The sequence below is a fragment of the Leuciscus leuciscus genome (assembly GCF_965113295.1).
Source record: "Leuciscus leuciscus genome assembly, chromosome: 12".
NCBI classification, from domain to species: Eukaryota; Metazoa; Chordata; class Actinopteri; order Cypriniformes; family Leuciscidae; genus Leuciscus; species Leuciscus leuciscus.
Window position 1 is genome coordinate 41,700,955 of NC_138736.1, and position 23,688 is coordinate 41,724,642.

Here is a 23,688-nt window from a genome sequence, read left to right on the forward strand (position 1 = left end):
ACGGTCTAAACACGGACGCTTGGGGTGTTGTAGAGGAGGGAGACGACACTCTTATCGGACTAGGTAATGGAAAACAGGTGCCTCCAGGTTGCCTGGGGCCCAGAGGAGCGCGCCCTCTCCTTCGGGCCGTCAAGTCGGGGTGCCCGGTCGATTGGAGCTTCGGACGCGCCTGCGCTTTGACATCGGGAGACTCAGATGGCCCGTCTGAAACGGCGAGATTCCCATGCTGACTTCACTCCCTAGCAGGCTCTCAGGGAGAGTGCGGACAGTTTTGTCGAGGAGGGGACAAACGCTCCATTTGGACAAGGTGAGATGGAGAAGGTGCTCCACCTCTTTGCCTAAGCTACTGCCCCCCAGGCTACTGATATTACTTCCCCCTTTTTTTCTTTTCTTTATGAATCTTAGGAGGCTTGACTTGTCAATATTTCTCTCCCTTACAGCTGCTCCTATAGACTTCTTTCCTTCCTTGACCTCAGCAGCTGCACTCTCCATCTCCTCAAGGGGTGTTTTGCCCCAGGTTTTCTTCTTGGTGTATTGCCTTGGCATGATGGCTTTTCTACTATGTTTTTGACATTAAAAATAAAACATATGTCATGTAATATTACATTAAAATATGTTTAAGACTAAACTTAACTTGTCCCTCATGTCTCACTTTACCCCACAGCATTTGTCTCACTTTACCCCACCGCCACATTTTAGGAAAAAACGATCTCTTGTAGCAATTCAGGCTTATCTTCAGCTAGCATCATCACATGGTTTTATATGTTGGTAGTTCATCAACATGTATGATATAAGTTTTTCTACCTGAATCAATTTGCTTTGGCACAACAGTTGATTAAGTTGAAAGCAAGAAAATTTACTTTTACATGCAAAAAAAATATTTTTGTGAAAAAAACATGCTTACTATAGCACCATGAGGTTCTCTCCTTCATGGCCATGGTGAAAAGGAAGGGGCTTGAAAACATAATGGTCATATAACCACAATTGTGTTCCGTTGCCTAGATATAGGGGGTGTCTCACATTACCCGATGTCTCACATTACCCCGTTCTCCCCTACCGTACGTTTCATTAAAGTTGATTTTGCCTTAAAATGAGCATTGGCTCCCCAATTCTTTTAAAAGTCTTTTAATCAAACATTTCTCAGTCATTGTGTGATTTCTATTTTTTTGCAACCAAGTATGAACTTTCTGGGAAGTTTCTTTGTAGTTTTATTTTATTTATTTTTTACCAAAAACTAACTTTCCCAGAACATTGCAGGAATTTTAAAAAACAATTACAACCATTCTGTAATGGTTATGTTTTATTTTTATAACCATAAAATAACCATTCCAGAATGCTTGATCTGTGCGCTAGTTTCAATTTCATGGACTTTACTTCAGTATTCCTCAGTCGGTTTCCTTTGTAGTTTCCCGCCAGTCGAGCTTTAAAATTAGTTTAATATAACATTTAATAAATTGAAGAAATTAGATCCGTCAAAACACGTAATAATTCCACCTGTATAGATAAAACATTACGCCAGGATTAAGTGTATAGTGTAAAAGCTAAAGCACAGAAAGATGCGCGCGCACTCGCGTAATTAAAAAAATTAACGGTCATTTTGTTTTACTGCTGACTGACTGACATTAGTTTATCGATCTCTTTATTGAATAATTACTTACAATTAATATAGAAATGAGAGCAACTATGATTTCGGAGAGATTTGACACGCCTGATTGAAGTTTTTATACTGATATCCTACTTTAATGTCTTTTCTTTCATTTTTTTAATGTCTGTGAATAAATTTCATACATGGAGAACCTTTCAAAGGTTTTAAAGCCAGCTGCCATTTTCTGCTAATAATTTAAAACTGAACAATTTTTTTTATTTCTTGTAATGATGGTAAATATTTTCCTTAGCTTGACTGAACAGGACAAAACTTTATTAATTCCAAACAACAGACAACAACATAGTATCGCCCAGATCTGGCCCACATTGTTGCTGTCTGGGGTTAATCTGCCATTACAGAAGATAACAACCTTCATCTTTAGAAACTGTATCAAATAAAGTTCACAAATGAAGCGTCCTAACAGAACAGATGCTGAAAACGTCAGACAAATGAAAGGTGCAGCGATGTAAACAAGACAAGAGTTGTGATTTAACAGTTGTAGGAGTAAAATTGATTAGTAAGAGAGACTTCTGAAACATTTCTTGCATAAAGGACTGTTAGAAAACATCACATGCAATTACTGAATACATCAAAGCTGAACTTTATGCAATATTAATCTGATTCTCGATGTTCCTCACAGGTTCTTCAGTGTATCCTGACCCTCGGGTTTCTCCAGCCATTCCAGAGGCCAGCTGGCTTTAATACTGGGACGGTCCTTCACCATTTCATAATACTCCATCAGTCTGGGACATCTCTCTTTAGGACAGCTGTTAACCAGTCAGACAGATAAACATTAAACCAGTCTAACAGATCAAACATTACACCAGTCTAACAGATCAAACATTAAACCAGTCTAACAGATCAAACATTAAACCAGTCTAACAGATCAAACATTACACCAGTCTAACAGATCAAACATTAAACCTTGAGCTGACATTATGATCAAACATGCTGTCTATGGAGAAGGATTGATAATGATTTCACTCACTGAAGTCGTGGGAAATATGCGATAATGGGGAAACAAACCACGTCCGCCATGGTGAAGTTCTTGCCGGCGAGGAACGACCCTTTACCCATCTGACCAACAAATGAGATTGAGTTTATTAGGAGGACAATAAGGGTTCAAGTTCAATGGCCAAAGGTTGATGATAATAGTTATGGCATTTGGCAATAGTTAACCTCTATTTATGGCATTCATAACACAATTAATTTCAATAAGAACGAATGAAAGAGGCAGCGAATCAGGCTCGTTGTATTAAATCCTTTAGCCAATGTTCCTGATATTTCTTTAGAACATGAAAAGGGTCTATTGGGCTAAAGTTTGACGTCGTCATGTTGGAATCGTTTCGTGAGATCGTGAGACTATCGATTAGGACTGCCCGCTAATAATCGACTAGAAGAGGCTTAGTCCAACAAAAATTTTATTAGTCGGTTAGTCATTTACATTTATGCATTTGGCAGACGCTTTTATCCAAAGCGACTTGCATTGCACGTCAAGGCACACATTTACATTCTTATCAGTTCTTGCTTTCCCTGGGAATCGAACCCATGACCTTGGCGTTGCAAGCGCTAACGCTCTACTGTTTGAGCTACAGGAAAGATCACAAATAGTTGAAGAAAAAACAAAACCTTGTGGCGAAGTTGCCCAATCCGTGAGGGACAGATCGTTAACGTGATCGGGACGTGAGAGGACGCTGGTGTGTCTGTCGCCGCTTCTCATGCTCACAAACAAAAACGCACAACTCCAGCTGCTCTGCGATTCTACTCCTGCTGCTTCACTTAGCTGGTTTATACGTCACGCTACTAGTTGGATTAACTTTCACACACTCTGAAACTTTTTCGCTGTGTGCTCTGGTTATGCTACAAGATCTGCTAAACCAGTGGTTTTTCCAGCTGCTACACTACCTTGCAGAGTGGTAGACAGGCTACTTTTCAACCTTGGCTTTATTCTGACGATTCCCAAACTGCCAACAGCTGTAATTACCTCTGACAATGGCTTGATCCTCCACAGTATTCTCTGTTAAAGCTTGGCCGTGATTCTCTGGTGGATGGTCTGAGGCTTGTAAGCTAATGCTAGCTAGCGTTGGGCAAGCTAGCGGTCTTCCCTGGCATCATGGCTTTCCTAAGGTACTGCGTTTTGGAACTCAAGAATCCCAACTCGCACATCGCACCGAGTAACGTTAGCCTTGAGGTGATTAAATCTCTCCATCTCCAAAACCCCCCCACGTGCACAGGGCTGCTCGACATAAGTTTGTTTACATGGAGACATCCCAGGCTACTCCTGTTTTTTGGTCTATCACTACCCAGTGACGACGTCATCAGAACGAGCCGCGCATACACTTATTTAACTTACGGCCCTTAGAACGGGCTGTTGATGTCATTCCTCATGCCAATACATCTGTCCTTAAGTCTGTCTCATTTATGCTGCTGAACACTTGCTCACTAAATAATAAAGCGCCACTCATACATTACATTATAACTGACAGGAAACTGGATTTTCTGTGTCTGACTTAAACTTGGCAGAACCAAATGGACTTTCTTGCACTTAACCAAGCTACCCCCAAATGCTATTGTTACATTCAAAGGCCCCGTAGTTCTGGACATGGTGGGGGACTGGCTGTCATACATCATGCAGATTTCCAGATAAAAGAATTTCCAGTACACGCCTCTTCATTTGAGTGCATTCACTTTGCTCTGTCTGGGCTTCTGCAGCTACAAGTGGTCCTTGTCTATCGCCCGCCTAAGGCATCTGCTAGTTTCCTGCCTGAGCTCTCTGACCTCTTTGCTCTGATCTGCCCCATCTCTCCAGCTACCATCTTACTTGCTGACTTTAACATCCATGTTGATTCCAGTAATGTTTACGCTGCAGAATTTGTCACTACTGGACTGTTTTAATTTTACACAAGATGTCAACGGCCCTACACATGCTAAAGGCCATATACTGGACCTGGTATGCTCCACGGGTATAAGTCAAGTCAAGTCAAGTCAAGTTTATTTGTATAGCGCTTTTCACAATACAGATTGTATCAAAGCAGCTTCACAGTATTAAATTAAAATAATACAACAAAGTTTGTTTCAAGAGGAATTTATTGATTGATAAAATTAAATTAAATATCCCCAAAAAATCTGAGCAAGCCAAAGGTATAACCCCAACCCATCTACAAACTATTGACCTAGCTATTTCTGATCACCTTGCCGTCATGTTCTCTGTTTCTGTGCACACACACAGGAAGTGGGTGAAAAGAATCATTGCATATGGAAACATCAAACAAGTGTGCATACATCAATTATTATACACTCTTGCAGGCCACCTTATCAGCTATCCCCCAAACTGTACAGTTGATGACTTGGTTAATCACAACAACCTGGCCCTGTCACGTATTCTGGACTCTGTTGCCCCCCTCATCACTCGATCTGTCTCCTTCTCCTGTCCTACTCCCTGGTTCACTGCTGAACTCCGCCTCATGAAGGCCACAGACGGAGGCTGGAGAGGTACTATAAAAAAATCTGGCCTCACTGTCCACCAGGTAGCCTACAACAACCATGTTAAGAGCTACAAAGATACTCCGTCCAAGGCGAAAAATAACTATTACTCTACACTCATTGGCAACCAACAACATCAACCTAAACAGCTTTTTTCCACTATCAACCGCCTACTCTGCCCACCTGACCCTCCTCAACCATCTGACGCTGCTGGCCTATGCTCCAGATTCCTGGATTATTTCCAGAAAAAGGTAGAAACCATCCACCAACAACTGCAGCTGTCCAGCTCCTCTCACCCAACCACACTACCGCTGCTTGACACAAACTCTTCAAAAACAATTTTTGGAAAAAAAACCCAGCTCAAAACAGCTCACGTTCTTGAGCTAGTGTCAAAAGCAAAGGCCACAACCAGCAAACAGGATCCAATGCCGACTGCCTTGGTTAAGGCATGTCTTCCAACTCTGGGTCCCACACTGGTCAACATCATCAACACCTCGCCGTCTTCTGGGGTGGTCCCCACCAGCTTTAAAACTGCTGCGGTGATCCCTACACTTAAAAAACCAGGCCTGAACCAAGATGATCCAAACCACTACCGCCCAATCTCCAACCTACCTTTCATATGCAAGTTAGTGGAAAGGGCTGTGGCTTCCCAACTCAACCATCATATGCTACAGCACAATCTCTACGAGCAATTTCAATCTGGTTTCAGGTCACATCATAGCACAGAAACTGCCCTCATCAAAATCACAAATGACCTTCTCATGGCAGCTGACTCTGGCCATGTCAGCATCTTAATTCTTCTCGAACTCTCTGCAGCCTTCGATACAGTCTCCCATTCCATTCTTCTCACTCGCCTCTCTGAACTCATTGGGCTCACTGGTACTGTGTACTCCTGGTTTAAATCCCATCTCACCAACAGGCAACAATACACCACCCTTAAGGGCATTTGCTCTGAACTGGCGCCAGTCTTACACGGCGTGCCACAAGGATCGGTGCTTGGCCCACTACTATTTAATATTTACATGCTACCTCTTGGGATGATCATCCGGAAACATGGATTCCACTTCCACTGCTACGCTGATGACACCCAGCTCTACATCAGTACTAAGCCTTCTACTACTCTTCCACCAGTGCCACTTATCAACTGCCTGAAGGACATAAAGCACTGGCTGGACAGTAACCTTCTCAAACTCAACAAAGACTAAACAGAACTCATGGTGTTTGCCCCACTGTCACTTCTTAAAAATGTTGATGACATCATACTGGATGTGGATGGCTGCTCAATCTCTGCATCTCCTCAAGTACGCAACCTGGGCGTCATCATGGACTCCACTCTCTCCTTCCAACAACACATCAAAAACACTACTAAAATTGCCTTTTACCATCTTAAGAACATCTCCAGACTCCGACAGTGCCTCTCCAACTCAGTAGCTGAGACCCTCATCCACTCCATCATCTCCCGACTTGACTATTGTAACGGTATCCTGTTCGGTCTACCCAGCAAGGTTACTGACAGACTCCAGTACAGAACACTGTGGCTAGGATGCTCACCCACACAAAACTTGGACTTCACATTACTCCCATCCTGAAGAAGCTTCACTGGCTGCCAGTTAAGTCCCAGATCAAATATAAAATCCTCCTCCTGACGTACAAATCTCTCCATGGACTTGCACCCCAGTACCTTACTGATCTACTCCATCCATACATTTACATTTACATTTACATTTACATTTATTCATTTAGCTGACGCTTTTATCCGAAGCGACTTACAATTGCTATATATGTCAGAGGTCGCACGCCTCTGGAGCAACTAGGGGTTAAGTGTCTTGCTCAGGGACACATTGGTGTCTCACAGTGGATTCGAACCCGGGTCTCTCACACCAAAGGCATGTGTCTTATCCATTGCGCCACCACCACCCCATACACTCAGTCACGGTCCCTGCGGTCCTCTGACAAGGACCTGCTCGCTGTCCATAAGTCCAGGCTCCGGACATTTGGTGATAGAGCCTTCTGTGTTGGTGCACCTTACAAGCTTCCTCTTGCCATCCGCTCTGCCTTGTCTCTAATAACCTTTAAAAACCAGCTTAAAACACACCTCTTCACTGAGGCCTATGGGCTTTAGCTCCCCTGGCTTCACACCTCTCTCCTCATATCCCCCTCTCCCCTTTCTCTTGTTGTTTGTTAAGTGTCCTTGGACTCTGTGAAAGGCGCTATATAAATTAAAGTTATTATTTTTTTATTATGTTAACGGCGGGTACTTGTGGTAATCAGACAGGAAAATCCAAACGTTTGCCTATCATCAATCAAACTTAATTATGACTTATTATTTGAAACATGCAAGTAGTAGCAACTTTACATGGCCGCTCGCTATAATGCTAACCTAGATAAATGTGCACTAGCCGATTATTAGGCTCATATCTAAGTGTGGAAGCTATTAGCGCTCTTGCTGCACGAGACTTGCATTTCACTTAACATACTCTCTTACATCAAGAGTAGCCTAGAACGTCACTGGAAACGGACTCATGTTATTTGTGTGCACTCACAAAAACTAAATGTTGTGCTTTTGTAAAATAAAGAAAACAATCAGGATGCGCTTTCTGCCGTCTCGGTCTCTGTGAACTTGAGCGTGTCACAACATAAACCGAAACTCAGCGTGAACTTTCCTCACAGACATGAGAAATACATCTATCGAAAGATTGAAATGTCTATTTTTAAATGAACCGATTCAAATGGAAAACAAATATTCTCAGATTATGTTGTTACGCTCTGGCTTTATGTGTGCGTTTGAGCGCTGATTAGGCTATGTAGGCAATTAAAGGCTCATTATTATGATTTGGCTTATTAATATACAAGTGCGATAAGTCGACTAATCGCTTAAATTAATGACTAACAGTCGACTAGAAGAATCTTAAGTCGAGGGCAGCGCTATTAGCGATCGAGTCAGAGAATCCCTGTTAAAACACAACCTTCTCCAAGTATCCGTCCCACAGTTTGAGTTCGGTGACGAGATTCTCTTTATTCCTCTTCAGGGCCGATTCGTGTCGCTCTCCCTCAGGGATGTACCACTCGTAGAAGGCCACGTCGTCTGCACACACAAGAGTTCAACACAGAATAAGCGGCTGACCGTCGTCCGCTCAGAGTGAAACTGCTAACCACTTAAAGTGCTGTTGGACATCATCGAGTGCAAGAACCATAACAACACGTTTGTTTTCTTAATGCAAACCGTGAGCAAAGAGAGCATGAGGCAGGAGGACGATGACAGCGAATAAACTACATCAATTTGTATTATAAACTATTTTGAACCGGATGAAGATCTGAGTAGATATCCGTTATTGTTCTTCCTGTTAAAGACCTGTGATAGCTTATATGAGGAGGCTAATGCTGTATAATGCTATAGGCTAACTGTTTAAATGAATTTTATTAATATATCCATGCACACATTGTTTGACGCCAAAGACACGCATGTTAACTCTTTTCCCGCCAATTTTCCAGCAACTCATGTTTCCACTGTTATATGGTAGGGGGCGCTATTACACATCATCAGAAGGAGAACTGAATCTCAGGATCAAAACACAGGCGAAGAAGAAGCAGAAACGAGCGATAGAAGCATTGCTGACGGACATTATTACGCGATCATCAAACAGCTATAAATCAAAACCGCTGAACGTTTCTGAATGAAATGTTGAACCCATGAAGAGTTTCGCCTGTAAAGCTTTAGGGGGGTGAAACCCGACTAGGAGAAGTGAGTCGTCGCGCAGCTTTAAATGTACGCTCATGATTTAAATCACTTACACATTTTCTGCTGCAGGTTGTTGGTCTCGAACATGCGCTGGTAGACGAGCGCCAGTTCGGCTGGATCATCTGGGATCAGACGGGCTCCTTGAGACTTGAATGCACTCTACAAACCAGAAACATTTCTTTTAGATTTTTCTTGGAGTTTTAAGTAAAAATGTCCATTTGTAACCATTTTAAGATGGTAATGAAGAAAAGCCAAGACATCGAATCACAAAAACCTTCCCATCAACTACAGGACTTGCTACTGCCAATACACACACACACGACAATATATAGCGTACATGAATTACCCGTAGCAGATTTACACAGGTGGAGCTGGGGAAGTGGAGGGTTTCTGAAAGCACTGCATAGCTAGAGCAAATGCTGACCAGTATTTGAAGGTTGAGCAGCGAGCTCATTGGCTACTGATATAGCAGGAACCAATCAGCTGTGCCCTATAGAGAATGATGTGATTGCAAGTAGATTGAGTTGAGGACCGATCAGCCTGCGCAATCTAAAGTTTCATGACTGTTTTCATGCACTGTGTTTGTATAAAACTGGAGAACGTTAGAGCCCTTTTTTGTTAGAGCCCCTAAACCGACATAGAAATGCACAAATATAATGAATTTAAAATATATTTTAATGTCTTTCACAAAATGGGTTCTGTGAGAAAATTTGTGTTCGCTGGGGAACTCAGGAGTTCTCAGGGGAACGCATGCATACATGCATGTGCGTATTACAAAATAATTATACACAGTACACACACATATATTATATAAACACAAACTTTTATTCTGGATGCGATTAACTGTTGCACAGCACTAATTGAAATATATCGATTTTTTTTTGTGAAGGACCCTTAACCGTCAAGTATGAAAGCCCATTTCCACCACATAAATAAACATCAATAAAAATATGACACAAAAAGTTGATACTATGATATACTAATCCATAATTATGAGATAAAAAGTCAAAACTTTGACTTGCATATTCATAATTATGCAGTTGAAATTGACATATTACGCAGAAATCATGACATTAAGTCATAACTATGACATTAAAAGCCGTACAATACAAAATGACATACAAAGTTATGATTTCTACTTTTTAATCTCAAGTATGAGATAATTAATTACGTTATAAGTATGTCTCTTTTTTACTGAGCATATTATTTTCTTATTCATAAGAATTATAACACTTTTGGATTGTGTTTGTTAAAATTGGACAGATTTATTTCTGCGAAGGCTTGAGGAACTGTTTATGACACTGATTTACCTCCAGATACAGACACGCGGCGAAAGACTCGTTCACGATGAGGTCTCCGTGCTTGAAAGTTGGAACCTGCAAAAAAATAATCATAATAAATGTGCACTATTATAACAAAAGTTAGTCAAATGTCGTGTCTCTTTATGAAAGTTGCATTCAGTAAACACTAATGCAGTCAGCAGAAACCCCACTCCACAGGCGTGTGTGTGAGACGCACCTGAAGTCTGGGATTGAGAGCCTTCACTTCTGCACACTGGTGCTCTTTCTTGTCAAACGCCAAATGTTTGTGTTTGTATCCCTGCAGTTTCTTCTCCTCCAGCGCGATCATGACCCTCCAGCACGGCGGAGAGCCGGAGCTCCAGTAAAGCATCATATTCTCTGCCATAATGTCGAGTTCACTCGGGAAATGTGACTGTAAATTAGAGATGGGGAGTCGACTCCAAAAGAGTCGATTCCTCGACTCTCACTAGCCCTAGTGTCGGAATCGACTCCAGGTCAGGAATCGACTCCCAGTGTCGAGTGTTTTTTTCAAGTTCAACACAGCAACAGTTCATTATAACGAAAAGATTATAATGAATGTAAAGATACGGAAATTAAAACAAAAAGATAAAGAAATGAGAGGAAAAAATAAGAGGTGATTTTTGTTTCTTGTCTGTGTTGATAAATTTTTCAATATTAAACATTTTAATAATGACCTTTACTTATTTGTATACAAAATTAGACGTTTTCTACAGAAGAGCTTTGATATCTATAATTTCCAGGTAATGTATGTAATCATGTAGGTTATCCCTAAATAAGACATTAAAAGACAAGTGCTGTGTAAATAAGAGTATAGTGTTTAGTGTTGTACTTCTGAAAACTGAAGGGAGTAAATTAAGTGTATAACAAAAACTATGTAATGCTTTGTGTGCTTGTCAATTCTTATATATGCATCCTTGTTTCCTTTCCTCTTACCTCCATCCCCTTAGGATGCGAGGATGGAACATTAACATTAGTGAAATGGCATGTACTCACTCTATATGAAGTTCATTTTCTATTATTAAATGACAAGTGCATTAAAAACTATTATTAAACAACAGTTATTATTGGTAATATAACTAATATTTTTCAATGTTAAACAAAAAAAGTAAAAAAATAAAGTTAAACATGCTTAAGTTAAAGTTCATAGCTTCACTACATTAAAATTATATAAAATAATATACAAAATAAATAGATAAATACACTGTCTAAAACAAGTCTGCTTTTACAAGTTTAATGATTAATACTAACATATTGCACACTTAAATATGATTTGAAGAAGCTGCGATGTGAAAAGGAGGGGGATTTATAAGGTTTAGTTGATTAAACATTTTAGTATAGGAAACATTTGTATCCTCGCTCTTGACTCCTCAGGAAGCCTCCTCGTTCCTCGCCCCCCTCCCGGTGGAATTAAAGAATTTAGATGTCCTACATGAGAGCGGAGCTCGATCGGTTTCAGGGTCGTAGGACATACGAGCGAGAAACGAGGAAGCATATTGAGACGCACCTTCTGAATCCTGACCCTATTTTAATTCAAAGTAAATGGAGTCGAGGAGTCGATTCCACCGACTCCAAAATTAGGAGTCGGGAGTCGGAGTCGACTCCAAAAAAACCGGAACCGAACACCCCTACTGTAAATGAGCGGACACCAGATGTTGCTGCATCAAATACTTGGCGTTCGAGTCTGACGTGACGACATCACGTGGGCGTGGTTTGTTTGCATGGTCAATGAGCATGCGCAGTTTACATGCTCCGTGTCAAGACGTCCCCTTTCACTGAACATATTCAAATAAAACATTTAATATAATATATATTTATATTTTAATCATTTAAATTATTATTTTATTACAAATATAATAAAATAATTTATCACCAAAAAAATATATGCTTTTGTTATGTGACCCAAAAATAATAATTTGGAATTATAGGTATGAATAATAATAAGTATGAATTGGATTTTTTTAATTGAGACAAAAACGCTTTTTTCGTTGAGGTTTTGATTCTGCCGTGTTCAGATGAAGCTGCATCAATCAAGAGAAATATGAGTTTTTTTACTTAAATAATTTTTTTCATTTTTATTATACAAATATAACATTTAAAACGAAGATGAAACTGGGACAAACATGTATCAATTAAAATAGAAATCTACTATAGTTTATTCAATATAATATATGCAATAATCCACACAGCTATAGGACAAACATGGATCAATTAAAAAGCAGTTGCCATCGTAGATTAATGCTACCCCAGAAAACAATTTTTTTTTTTTGAAGAAAATAACTTTTTTAAACACCAAATAACAATGAATTAAACACAATCTAAGGTTTTAAAATATTAAATTTATTCAGACATGAAAAAAATGAAAAGAAAAATACAGACTACATCTCTTCCACACGCTGTGTCACCAAGCTACGGTTTAGCTATAACTGTGAAATAGCGACCTCTAGCGGCGAAACTTACAAACTGCACTTATGAACATCAAGAACTAGTTTACCTTCAGAATATTTAACTACTGTAAATCACACAGAAATGAAAAACAAATATTCAAAGCTTATAAAACCGATCTTTTTGCAATATTCACTGCACATTCAACCATATTCCTTTTTCTTTTACATGTATTATTCCCCGTGAGGGGGTGCACCGTTCCTGGAGGTACTGTAATACCAGGTCGATGCGTGGAGTGGACGGAGCAAGCCCCTATTCCATCTCCCTGATCCAAAAATCAATTTAATATATGGTCCCCGGGTAGGGGACGTATCAGATATTAAACTGATAAGAACAGATACTACACTTGATCTTAGCCAAAAGGCCGAGAAGCGATACTGATAATGGGCTCGAGCTACAGGAGTCATTCAGCGCGACACACACCTCCATGACGGTGACACGGGCTGACATCAGGAGAAACACCTCACACTACATACACACACTACACACACTCGAGGAATAATGTCCCACTCAGAGACTCAGAGAAACACGGAGATTCTCACAAATAACAAGATGAAAACGTACTCGGTTACTAACGTAACCTCGGTTCTCTCTAGAGAGGAAACGAGTACTGCGTAAATCTTACGCTAGGGGAAAATCTCTTTTCCACGAGATACTGAAGCCAAAAAATTATCCTTAATTTTGAAATAATGTAAAACGCGTTGCGGCAGCATGCAGACACAGGCGAGACGGCTTGTGCGCCTATTGGCTGCCCTGCGGCAACTGCAGCAGCCTATCGATAAGGCCCACTCGTGACGTCAGCTCCAATGGGGGCGCTTCGCGCCCAATACGTCACGTCCCGCCAGAATGGGCGTGGTCTAGGGCTATAAACACAGCTTCGAGAGGCTAGCTCACTGGTTTTTCATCGCCGAAGCGAACCAGAGCGTGTGCAGGCACGGCAAGATACGCAGTACTCGTTTCCTCTCTAGAGAGAACCGAGGTTACGTTAGTAACCGAGTACGTTCTCTTACGAGAGGTACTCTCGTACTGCGTAAATCTTACGCTAGGGGAAACAGTGTAAAACGCCGTGCATGCTTAGATCCAGCACCAAAGTCCCAAGGGCAAGTGCCCGGGCTCATATAGTACATGATCATAATGGACTCACAGAGAGCCCAGGAAAGAGTGGCTAGAATAGCATCATTCCTGTAATAATATAACATCTTATAAGGAGCAGTTATACTGATGATGTGTCGTACAGTCAGGGCGACCCCCGGCCTGGACTGACGAATATAGTGGGTCTTACACACTGCCCATAGAGCTGCGCGATCCAACAGCGAGCATTTGCTCAAGCAGTTTCAGTATTCTGGCCCGAACACATCAGGGCAGACAGTACCGATTTTAGACCGAAAGCAGCTTAGCCTGCAAGGCGGGAACCTCTAGGTTAGAAAACCTTATAAATGTAGACGGGGAGGCCCAGCCTGCCGCCATACAGATATCTTGCAAGGCAATCCCACTAGACCAAGCCCACGACGAGGCCACGCCTCTCGTGGAGTGTGCTCTGACTCCAAATGGGCACTGTAAGCCCTTAGAGGTATAAGCCAGCGCTATAGCATCAACTATCCAACTGGATAGGCTCTGTTTCGACACGGCAAGTCCCTTAGAACGTCCGTAGAGTGAAAACAAAGAGCTGCTCTGTCTGTCTGAAAACAGACGTGCGAGACACATAAGCTCTTAATGCTCTGACTGGGCAAAGGAAGCTTGCGTCTCCTTCCTCGTCAGAGACCGGTAAGGCTGACAGGGAATGACCTGCGCCCTAAACGGTGTGTTGAGGGATTTTGGAACATAACCGTGCTTAGGTTTGAGTATAACTCTTGAGTCATTAGGCCCAAACTCCATACACGTCGCGCTTACTGAGAGCGCGTGTAAGTCCCCTGTGCGCTTCACTGAAGCGAGAGCCAGAAGAAACACTGTCTTGAAAGACAGGTGTTTAAGATCAATCGTCTGTAAAGGCTCGAATGGGTCACCTTTCATGGCTTCCAGCACTGTAGAAAGGTTCCATACAGGGACTGAGGGAGGCCTGGGAGGATTCAGTCTCTTAGCTCCTCTAAGGAAGACGATGACTAAATCGTTCCTTCCTACTGACTGACCCAGCGTTGTTTTTGAGAACGCTGCTATGGCCGCCACATACACTTTGAGCGTGGAAGGGGTCCTGCCCTTGTCCAACAGCTCTTGTAGGAAGGAGAGAACCTCCGTCACCCCACAGTCTAGGGGCGACACGCCACAAGCTGTGCATCAGCTGGAGAACACTGACCATTTCGAGGAATAGAGACGTCGCATAGACGGAGCTCTAGCCTGCGTGATCGTGTTTAACACTCCGCTTGGGGAGGTCAGCGGGTACCCGTTGATGGCCCAAACATGAAGGGACCACAGCTCTGGGCGCGGATGCCAAAACGAGCCCTTGGCCTGAGAGAGGAGGTCCCTCCTCACTGGCACTGGCCATGGGGCAGTGCTTGCTAGCTGCATCAGAACTGGGAACCAGGGTTGGTTTTTCCAGAACGGCGCTACGAGTAGCACTGAGCATCCTTCTCTGATCCGTTCTATCACCTGAGGCAGGAGAAAGACGGGAGGAAAGGCATAGAGCGGGCGGCGGGGCCATACGTGAGCCAGCGCGTCCCTGCTCTTGGAGAAAAATTCCAGACAGTGAGCGTTTTCTTGAGACGCGAACAGGTCTACTTCCGCTCTGCCGAATTTCTTCCACAGCAGCTGGACTGTCTGTGGGTGTAGAGGCCATTCGCCTGTCGGAACATTGTTTCTGGACAGTCTGTCCGGTCCTACGTTCAGGAGCCCTGGCACATGCGCTGCTCTCGGCGAGAGCAGGTTGCGCTGAGCCCACACCAGGAGGCGTTCTGTCAGCCTGTGCAGGTTTCGGGACCTGAGGCCGCCCTGGCGATTTATGTAGGACACCACTGACATGTTGTCCGAGCGGACCAGGACGTGGTGTCCTCGTATTTAGGGACAAAAACGCGTCAGTGTGTTGTCTACTGCCAACATTTCGAGGCAGTTTATGTGTAGAAGCTTCTCCCGTTCTGACCATTGGCCGAAGAACGGTCTGCCCTTGAGCAGTGCTCCCCATCCCAAGGTGGAGGCGTCCGTAGACACTACCTTCACACTCGAGGAAGTCCCCAGGCTAACACCTGATTGGTACAAGTCGTTTGCTTTCCCAGGTTTCAGAGCTGCGATGCATTTCTGATTGACCTTGAGACGAAGCAGACCGGAAGCCCACGCTCGGCGCGGTACTCGCGCTTTCAGCCAGAACTGTAGCGGGCGCATGCGAAGCAAGCCCAACTGAAGTACTGATGATGCTGAGGCCATGAGACCTAGCATCCTCTGAAATTTCTTGAGCGGGACAGATGCGCCGCAGCGGAAAGAGCTCGCTGCGCGCTGAATGTCTAGTACGCGCTCTGGTGACAGTCGCGCTATCATAGACAGCGAGTCCAGTTCTGTGCCCAGAAAAGATATTATCTGTCTGGGAGACAGAGAACTCTTCGCCCAATTGACCCAGATTCTCGAGGTGATCGAGCAAAATGGTCCTGTGCTCTATGAGCACCGAGTGAGATTGAGCTAGAATCAGCCAATCGTCCAAGTAGTTCAATACTCGCATGCCCTGTAGTCTGAGGGGTGCGAGCGGCTAGAGACAAGCCGAACGGTAGGACTGAGCACTGATATGCCTGGCCCTCGAAGGCGAATCTCAAACGTCGCCTGTGACGTGACGCTATTTGTATTTGAAAATATGCGTCTTTCAGATCTATTGACACAAACCAATCTCCTCGGCGAATGTGCGTGAGGGTTTTTCTGGTCGTGAGCATTCCGAACTGTTGCTTCGCAAGCACTCTGTTCAGTTGCCTTAGATCTAGTATGGGTCTGAGACCCCCGTCTTTTTTCAGTACCAGGAAGTATCTGCTGTATAGCCCTCCTTCACTCTGAGCTTGAGATAAAGGCTCTATGGCCCCTTTGCTCAACAGTTTCAAAATCTCGGCTCGAAGTAGGTGGTGCTACTTCTGTTTTTACCGTAGCTTCGACGCGCGTCACATAGCGGCGAGGGCGTCGGCGAAACTGTAGCGAATAGCCTCTTTCTATAATGTCTAGCACCCACTTCAAAACCCCCGGGTAGCCTTGCCCATGCATCTGCACGAATGGCTAGGGGCTGAATGCGGAGCGCGCTCTGGTCGCTCAGCGACAGAGGGGCTTCGGTGTGCTGTAACATAAGCGTCGCGCTTCGAGGCAGGGGGCGCGCTGATAACGGCGGGCAGATTGCCCGCGCTCGACTCCTTTGCGGTGGTCAACCGAGAGGGGAGGGCTGGGCGAGTCCCGTAGGACCTGTCATGTCTATGTGTGAATGTGGGCGCGGGATAGCGGGCACATTTACAACACTGAGAGCATTGTTCGCCTGAGCAGAGCGAATGCACGTTGGTTTTGTTTTTACAGAAACCTTGAGATATGCGGAACGTAGTGTTTGTGGGCACTGGGCAGTGGGCACATTTACCACGTTTAATGCGCAATCGACCTGGGTCGATTTCATGTGCGCGAGCCCTGTGTGACGGGCTGTGTTTCTGTGTAGGAATTTCGTCTACATTCGTAACACCATCGGCCGTGGCCGGGACACCAGAAAATACACTCTTATGGGATTTATCTGGGTAGCCGTAAAAGCGGCGTTTGTGTGCAGGCAAGCGGGCTATTTCGCCGACTTGTTTACTGCAGAATACACTGGAACAGTCGCATTTACTGGAACTGAACGAGCGAGAAGTTGCCATAGAAACAGAAAGCGTCAACATGCTGGCGTTTGTTTGCAGGCGTGCGTGTATTACAGCAGGCTTGTTCACTGCAATATTGACATTTCCAGTCGTCTGAACTTCAGAGGCGGAAACCATAGAAACAGAGTTTGGGTGCAGGCGAACGGGTTGTACCACGCGCTCGTTGGCTGCAAAATACACATCTGCAGTCGCCTTTTCAGGGAACTGCCAGAGCGAGAATTGACGGCAAAAAGTGTGTTTTGCCGGTAGACCCGGGATTCGATCGCGGGTCTCTCGCGTGAAAATCTGACGATCTACCACTGGACCACAGAGGAAGACACATAGATATTCAGTAGCGCGAGTATTATCAAAGAGCGTCAACATGCTGGCGTTTGTTTGCAGGCGTGCGTGCAAAACAACAGGCTCGCTCACTGCAATATTGACATTTCCAGTCACCTGAACTTAAGAGGGGAATGAGAAATGTGTCAGGAGTGGTCGGCCCGGCCGCAGCGGGGCTAAAAAACACCCTTTTCTCCTTTCGCCAGTGACGCACGGGAACCATAGAAACGGTGTTTGGGTGCAGGCGAGCGGGTTGTACAGCGCGCTCGTTGGCTGCAAAATGCACATCTGCAGTCGCCTTTCAGGGAACTGACAGAGCGAAGCATTGGCGGCATAATATATCTGCCGTTAGACCGGGATTCGAACCCCGGTCCCTCGTGTGAAAAACCTAAGATTCCGCCACTGAGCCACAGGGGGGGAACACAAAGGTGTATAGATGCATGAGCATATAAAAGAGCGTCAACATGTTTTCTTCGGCGTTTGCTTGCAAGCGTGCGTGTTACAACAGGCTCGTTTGCTGCAATATTGATATTTCCAGTCGCCTAATCAGGGAACTGAGTTGTCTTTTCGCCGGTGAGTGACGCGTGAATGGGGCGCAAGGGCAGGGTAGCTTTCTTGTAACGTAAAGAAAAACTAACCCCGATCGTCCGCTTCCAGCCTCCCTTGTGAACGGCGCAGTTTGCGCGGCTCGAACAGAGGGAGAGAGAAAGCTAGCCCCGTGACCGTCCGCTCCTGACATCCCCTGTGAACGGCGCGGTTTGCGCGGCTCGAACAGAGGGAGAGCAGGTATCATCCCCCAAGCAGGCAAGGCAAGCGGGCGCACCGGCGAGCTTTGCGGGTTGGGGGGGGCGGAGGAGCAGTCTCGGAGAAGGATGCCAGGTGAGTCCTCAGAGTCACCAGGCAGTAACTGGCTCGCAGTGAGGGCGGTCGCCGTCAGCGAGCGCGAGCGCGAGCGCGAGAGCTGCGTGATCCTCAGGAAAGGGGCGTCTTGAAAAAGACGCCCGGCTCTTTTAGTGCAATGAGAGTGTGTGTCGCGGCGGCGAGCACACACACATACACAAAACACAGTAGCAGAGAAAGGATATAACGCCGGATAGCGCAGCAGGAAGGCGACTGAAGGCGGCGCGGCCAGCGGCTTCAGAGTGTCGACTCGTCCCGCTGAAAGGCTTTTTCAGACGGCGCGGCTTCTCTCCGGGTCCAGCGATGCGAGAGCTTCGCTGAAGAGATGAAAAAACCAGTGAGCTAGCCTCTCGAAGCTGTGTTTATAGCCCTAGACCACGCCCATTCTGGCGGGACGTGACGTATTGGGCGCGAAGCGCCCCCATTGGAGCTGACGTCACGAGTGGGCCTTATCGATAGGCTGCTGCAGTTGCCGCAGGGCAGCCAATAGGCGCACAAGCCGTCTCGCCTGTGTCTGCATGCTGCCGCAACGCGTTTTACATTATTTCAAAATTAAGGATAATTTTTTGGCTTCAGTATCTCGTGGAAAAGAGATTTTCCCCTAGCGTAAGATTTACGCAGTACGAGAGTACCTCTCGTAAGAGAACCTTTTTTACCGTCGTCCAAACAATCACGAGCACAGAGTCCATCAGCCAATCAAACACGAGCACAGAGTCCATCAGCCAATCAAACACGAGTACAGAGTCCATCGGCCAATCAAACACGAATACAGAGTCAGAGCACAATAAAGACTGTTTATCTCCGTTATTAATCTTTGTTAATCACGAAACATTCACTATTTATCGATAAAGTATTTCTGCTTGCGTTCAGATACCAGACTCAGCAAATATCGCTGAAGAAATGAAGCTTATACACACTTTAACTCGCTTGATGAGAGTGTGGTTAAATGCGGTACTGCACGTTCAACGTCACTGACTGGACCTCAGCAACTGCAAATCACCTCAGGAATTACCGATGTAATCCAAGGGCGGGAAAATAATAATCAAATGTGAAAAATAATTACCATTTATAAGATTAGGCATTATGTTAGTTTCAAACACAGTAAGTAAAATACTGCAGGAAATCATCACAAACCTACATAAACACCTTTTAAATACATTCCGAGAGGTCATGTTCAAATATCCAAGTTGGTTTGCCATTTAGAGGGACACAAGATTCTCTAAAAACAGAGAATTAAAAGTTTTATTGGTGAAGATACTCACGAGTGTCCCTCGAGTTTGTAAACTTCACGGAACGGTCGGAGATCTCATAGTGAATAACAAGCCGCCATCTTTAGATGTTTGCCTTTGAACTTCCGTTTTTGCGGTAGCTCTGTATATTTCTATGGCATACTAGATGTTGAAGAGTAATTAACTGGTGAACTGGGTTTACTTATTGTAGAGCTAACTAAACTTATCATGAGCAATGTAATGTTTGAAGCGAATTTCATAAATGTCCGTTTACCAGGTCGATTTTAAAACGAGCGTTTCATTCATAAATCTGTAAGATCTTCCCTTCCTGCTGTGGAAACACAAACCAGGAGTCCGAACACAGCGAGACTGGACAGAAATATTACATCTGGATTATGTTACTGAGAAACTTTCATTAACTTTAAATTGAGATACAAAATAAATGGGCTTTTTGCTACTTCTCACTACATTAGAGCAAGTATGAAGCGCGGCGTCACGGATGGATTTTACGGCAAAATAAAAGTGTATTTGTTTGAAATAATTGTAAATATACACCTCAGTTGTTGTGAATCAAATGAAATAAAAACAAGTTCTCTAAAATACTGATATGACACAAAAACAAACAATATAAGATCATTATGAACTTATTAATGCCATCAATTTAACAAAGGCAAAATTCATACTTTTAAGTGTGTTTTGTCCTTCTCTTTGTGTGTGAGCAACAGAATGAACGCAATATGTGAACGTAAAAGCTTTAAAATGTCTTGTATGATGTACTGATATATTTCAATGAAGAAACAAGCCTGATAACTTCAGTCACATGATGAGTTCACTTACGGCTTGGCAGAAACCTGTTTCTTGCTCTGATTTGCTTACAACTCTCTCCATGTGCTCGAGTGGTAATGTGAACTATATTTCCTTCATTTGTGGTCACATGATTACTTTTGATTATTGTTGCCTAGATACAGGGGGTGGCTCATTTTACCCACATGCTCGACTTAATGATAAGGTCACTTTGGCTTTCACCAGGCGGTTTTGTTTGTTCATTTTTTCAGGTGTTTCACAAATTACATAAATGGTGAAATCATAATTCAACATTTTAGCTTCCAAACAGACTAACTGTAAATAAACAACAGAGGCCCATCATGCAATGTAATATACATTAAGTTCAATAGGTAAACCTAATGAAGTAGTTAATTGTGACTGTCAATGAAAATCAACTAAAAACATGCATAAATATTAGAGGTTCACAGCCGTTTTACTGCGGGTCTTTAAAAAAACACATAATTCAAGTCATATTTCACATGTCATACTCATAACTAATGAATCAGGATACAGAATAAAAGAGAACGGAGACGAAGGCAGTTTTCAAATATTATATTAATCTTTATTTCAGTTTTGACAAAATACCCATAAAATCCAAAGCTCCTACCTTTACAAAAATAAGTCTTCTACAAATGTCCTCGGGTCTTCTCAAGGGAGCGAGCGAATAAAACACAGTGTAGAGTATCTGATAACATCACTAGCTTGTAAAGCCTCACCGACCCGCCTCGCTCTCCCTCCTGTTAGTGTTCATGAGGTTATCAAGAGTCCGATAGCAGCCGTCCTGTTCACCAACGCTTCTTAAATTAATCAACTTAAATTAGCATTCCACAAATATACAGTAACAACATGATTGTTTTCCATTAACAACAAATAAGGTAGAACTAATGTACAGATGTTGAAGCTGTTTCAAGTGCCGCCAACATAAAGCTTGATTATAAGATGATACACACACACACACAAAAAACAACAACGTCTTTTTGGTCCCACAGACATTTATAGTAAGAGTACAAAAGCACAGCAGCTCAGCACGAGAGAAGGCAACGGAGTTTCTTCAAGCCAGTTTAAATGTAGATGAAGATCTTTATCTTCTGACTCCAAAGTGCAACTGAGCGTATGAAGAGGAACCTGGATGTGGGGGGGGGGGTGGGGGTGGGGGGGGGGGGGGGGGGGGGGGATAAAAGAGTTTCACGTCAGCATGACATCACAGTCATTCAGTGCAGGCCAATCAATTCACATCAATAAAATCACATCTAGCAAATATCATATGGTTATTTAGGGCTGAGAATTGGATATGTGTTATAAAATACAAATTTTGATTCTTCTTATCGATTCCTTTGTGAGCATTTCAATCTGACTTTAAACCATTCAAGCGAGACTCACACGTGTATCAGTATATGGGATCAGTGCAGCTCTTAAAGTGACAGCAGCCTAATATTCCTGTGTCTCTATAATAACTCTAATATTCCTGCTGTGTCTCTATAATAACTCTAATATTCCTGTGTCTCTATAATAACTCTAATATTCCTGTCTCTATAATAACTCTAATATTCCGGCTGCCTCTATAATAACTCTAATATTCCTGCTGTCTCTATAATAACTCTAATATTCCTGCTGCGTCTCTATAATAACTCTAATATTCCTGCTGCGTCTCTATAATAACTCTAATATTCCTGCTGTGTCTCTATAATAACTCTAATATTCCTGTGTCTCTATAATAACTCTAATATTCCTGTGTCTCTATAATAACTCTAATATTCCTGCTGTCTCTATAATAACTCTAATATTCCTGCTGTCTCTATAATAACTCTAATATTCCTGTGTCTCCATAACTCTAATATTCCTGCTGTCTCTATAATAACTCTAATATTCCTGTGTCTCTATAATAACTCTAATATTCCTGTGTCTCTATAATAACTCTAATATTCCTGCTGTGTCTCTATAATAACTCTAATATTCCTGCTGCGTCTCTATAATAACTCTAATATTCCTGCTGCGTCTCTATAATAACTCTAATATTCCTGTGTCTCTATAATAACTCTAATATTCCTGTGTCTCTATAATAACTCTAATATTCCTGCTGTCTCTATAATAACACTAATATTCCTGCTGTGTCTCTATAATAACTCTAATATTCCTGTGTCTCTATAATAACTCTAATATTCCTGTGTCTCTATAATAACTCTAATATTCCTGCTGTCTCTATAATAACACTAATATTCCTGTGTCTCTATAATAACTCTAATATTCCTGTGTCTCTATAATAACTCTAATATTCCTGCTGTCTCTATAATAACTCTAATATTCCTGCTGTCTCTATAATAACTCTAATATTCCTGCTGTGTCTCTATAATAACTCTAATATTACTGCTGTGTCTCTATAATAACTCTAATATTCCTGCTGTCTCTATAATAACTCTAATATTCCTGCTGTGTCTCTATAATAACTCTAATATTCCTGCTGTGTCTCTATAATAACACTAATATTGCTGTGTCTCTATAATAACACTAATATTCCTGCTGTGTCTCTATAATAACACTAATATTCCTGCTGTGTCTCTATAATAACTCTAATATTGCTGTGTCTCTATAATAACACTAATATTGCTGTGTCTCTATAATAACTCTAATATTCCTGCTGTGTCTCTATAATAACTCTAATATTGCTGTGTCTCTATAATAACTCTAATATTCCTGCTGTCTCTATAATAACTCTAATATTCCTGCTGTGTCTCTATAATAACTCTAATATTCCTGCTGTGTCTCTATAATAACACTAATATTCCTGCTGTCTCTATAATAACTCTAATATTCCTGTGTCTCTATAATAACTCTAATATTCCTGTGTCTCTATAATAACTCTAATATTCCTGCTGTCTCTATAATAACTCTAATATTCCTGCTGTGTCTCTATAATAACTCTAATATTGCTGTCTCTATAATAACTCTAATATTCCTGCTGTGTCTCTATAATAACTCTAATATTCCTGCTGCGTCT

The 23,688-nt window shown here is 42.8% G+C and overlaps 2 protein-coding genes across 10 annotated transcripts in view; both read right to left on the reverse strand.

Annotated features, from left to right (window-relative positions):
* Nucleotides 1-1,896: 1,896 nt before the first annotated feature.
* Nucleotides 1,897-11,835, reverse strand: LOC309511380 (glutathione S-transferase A-like). The gene is made up of 7 exons (XM_082186583.1): nucleotides 11,817-11,835; nucleotides 10,386-10,579; nucleotides 10,178-10,243; nucleotides 8,921-9,026; nucleotides 8,095-8,213; nucleotides 2,634-2,722; nucleotides 1,897-2,412 (listed from the first exon to the last, which is right to left on the reverse strand). Exons 2-7 carry the CDS (start codon nucleotides 10,551-10,553, stop codon nucleotides 2,280-2,282), a joined length of 681 nt encoding a protein of 226 aa, XP_082042709.1. The 5' UTR covers nucleotides 10,554-10,579; nucleotides 11,817-11,835; the 3' UTR covers nucleotides 1,897-2,279.
* Nucleotides 11,836-21,230: 9,395 nt separating this feature from the next.
* akap9 (A kinase (PRKA) anchor protein 9) overlaps nucleotides 21,231-23,688 on the reverse strand; it is a 138,674-nt gene continuing 136,216 nt past the window's right edge. For all 9 annotated transcript variants that reach the window (XM_082186415.1, XM_082186414.1, XM_082186417.1 and 6 more), the window contains one exon: nucleotides 21,231-21,818. In XM_082186415.1, coding sequence (XP_082042541.1) covers nucleotides 21,775-21,818 — 44 coding nt within the window. In that variant the 3' untranslated portion in view covers nucleotides 21,231-21,774. The remainder of the gene's footprint in view (nucleotides 21,819-23,688) is intronic.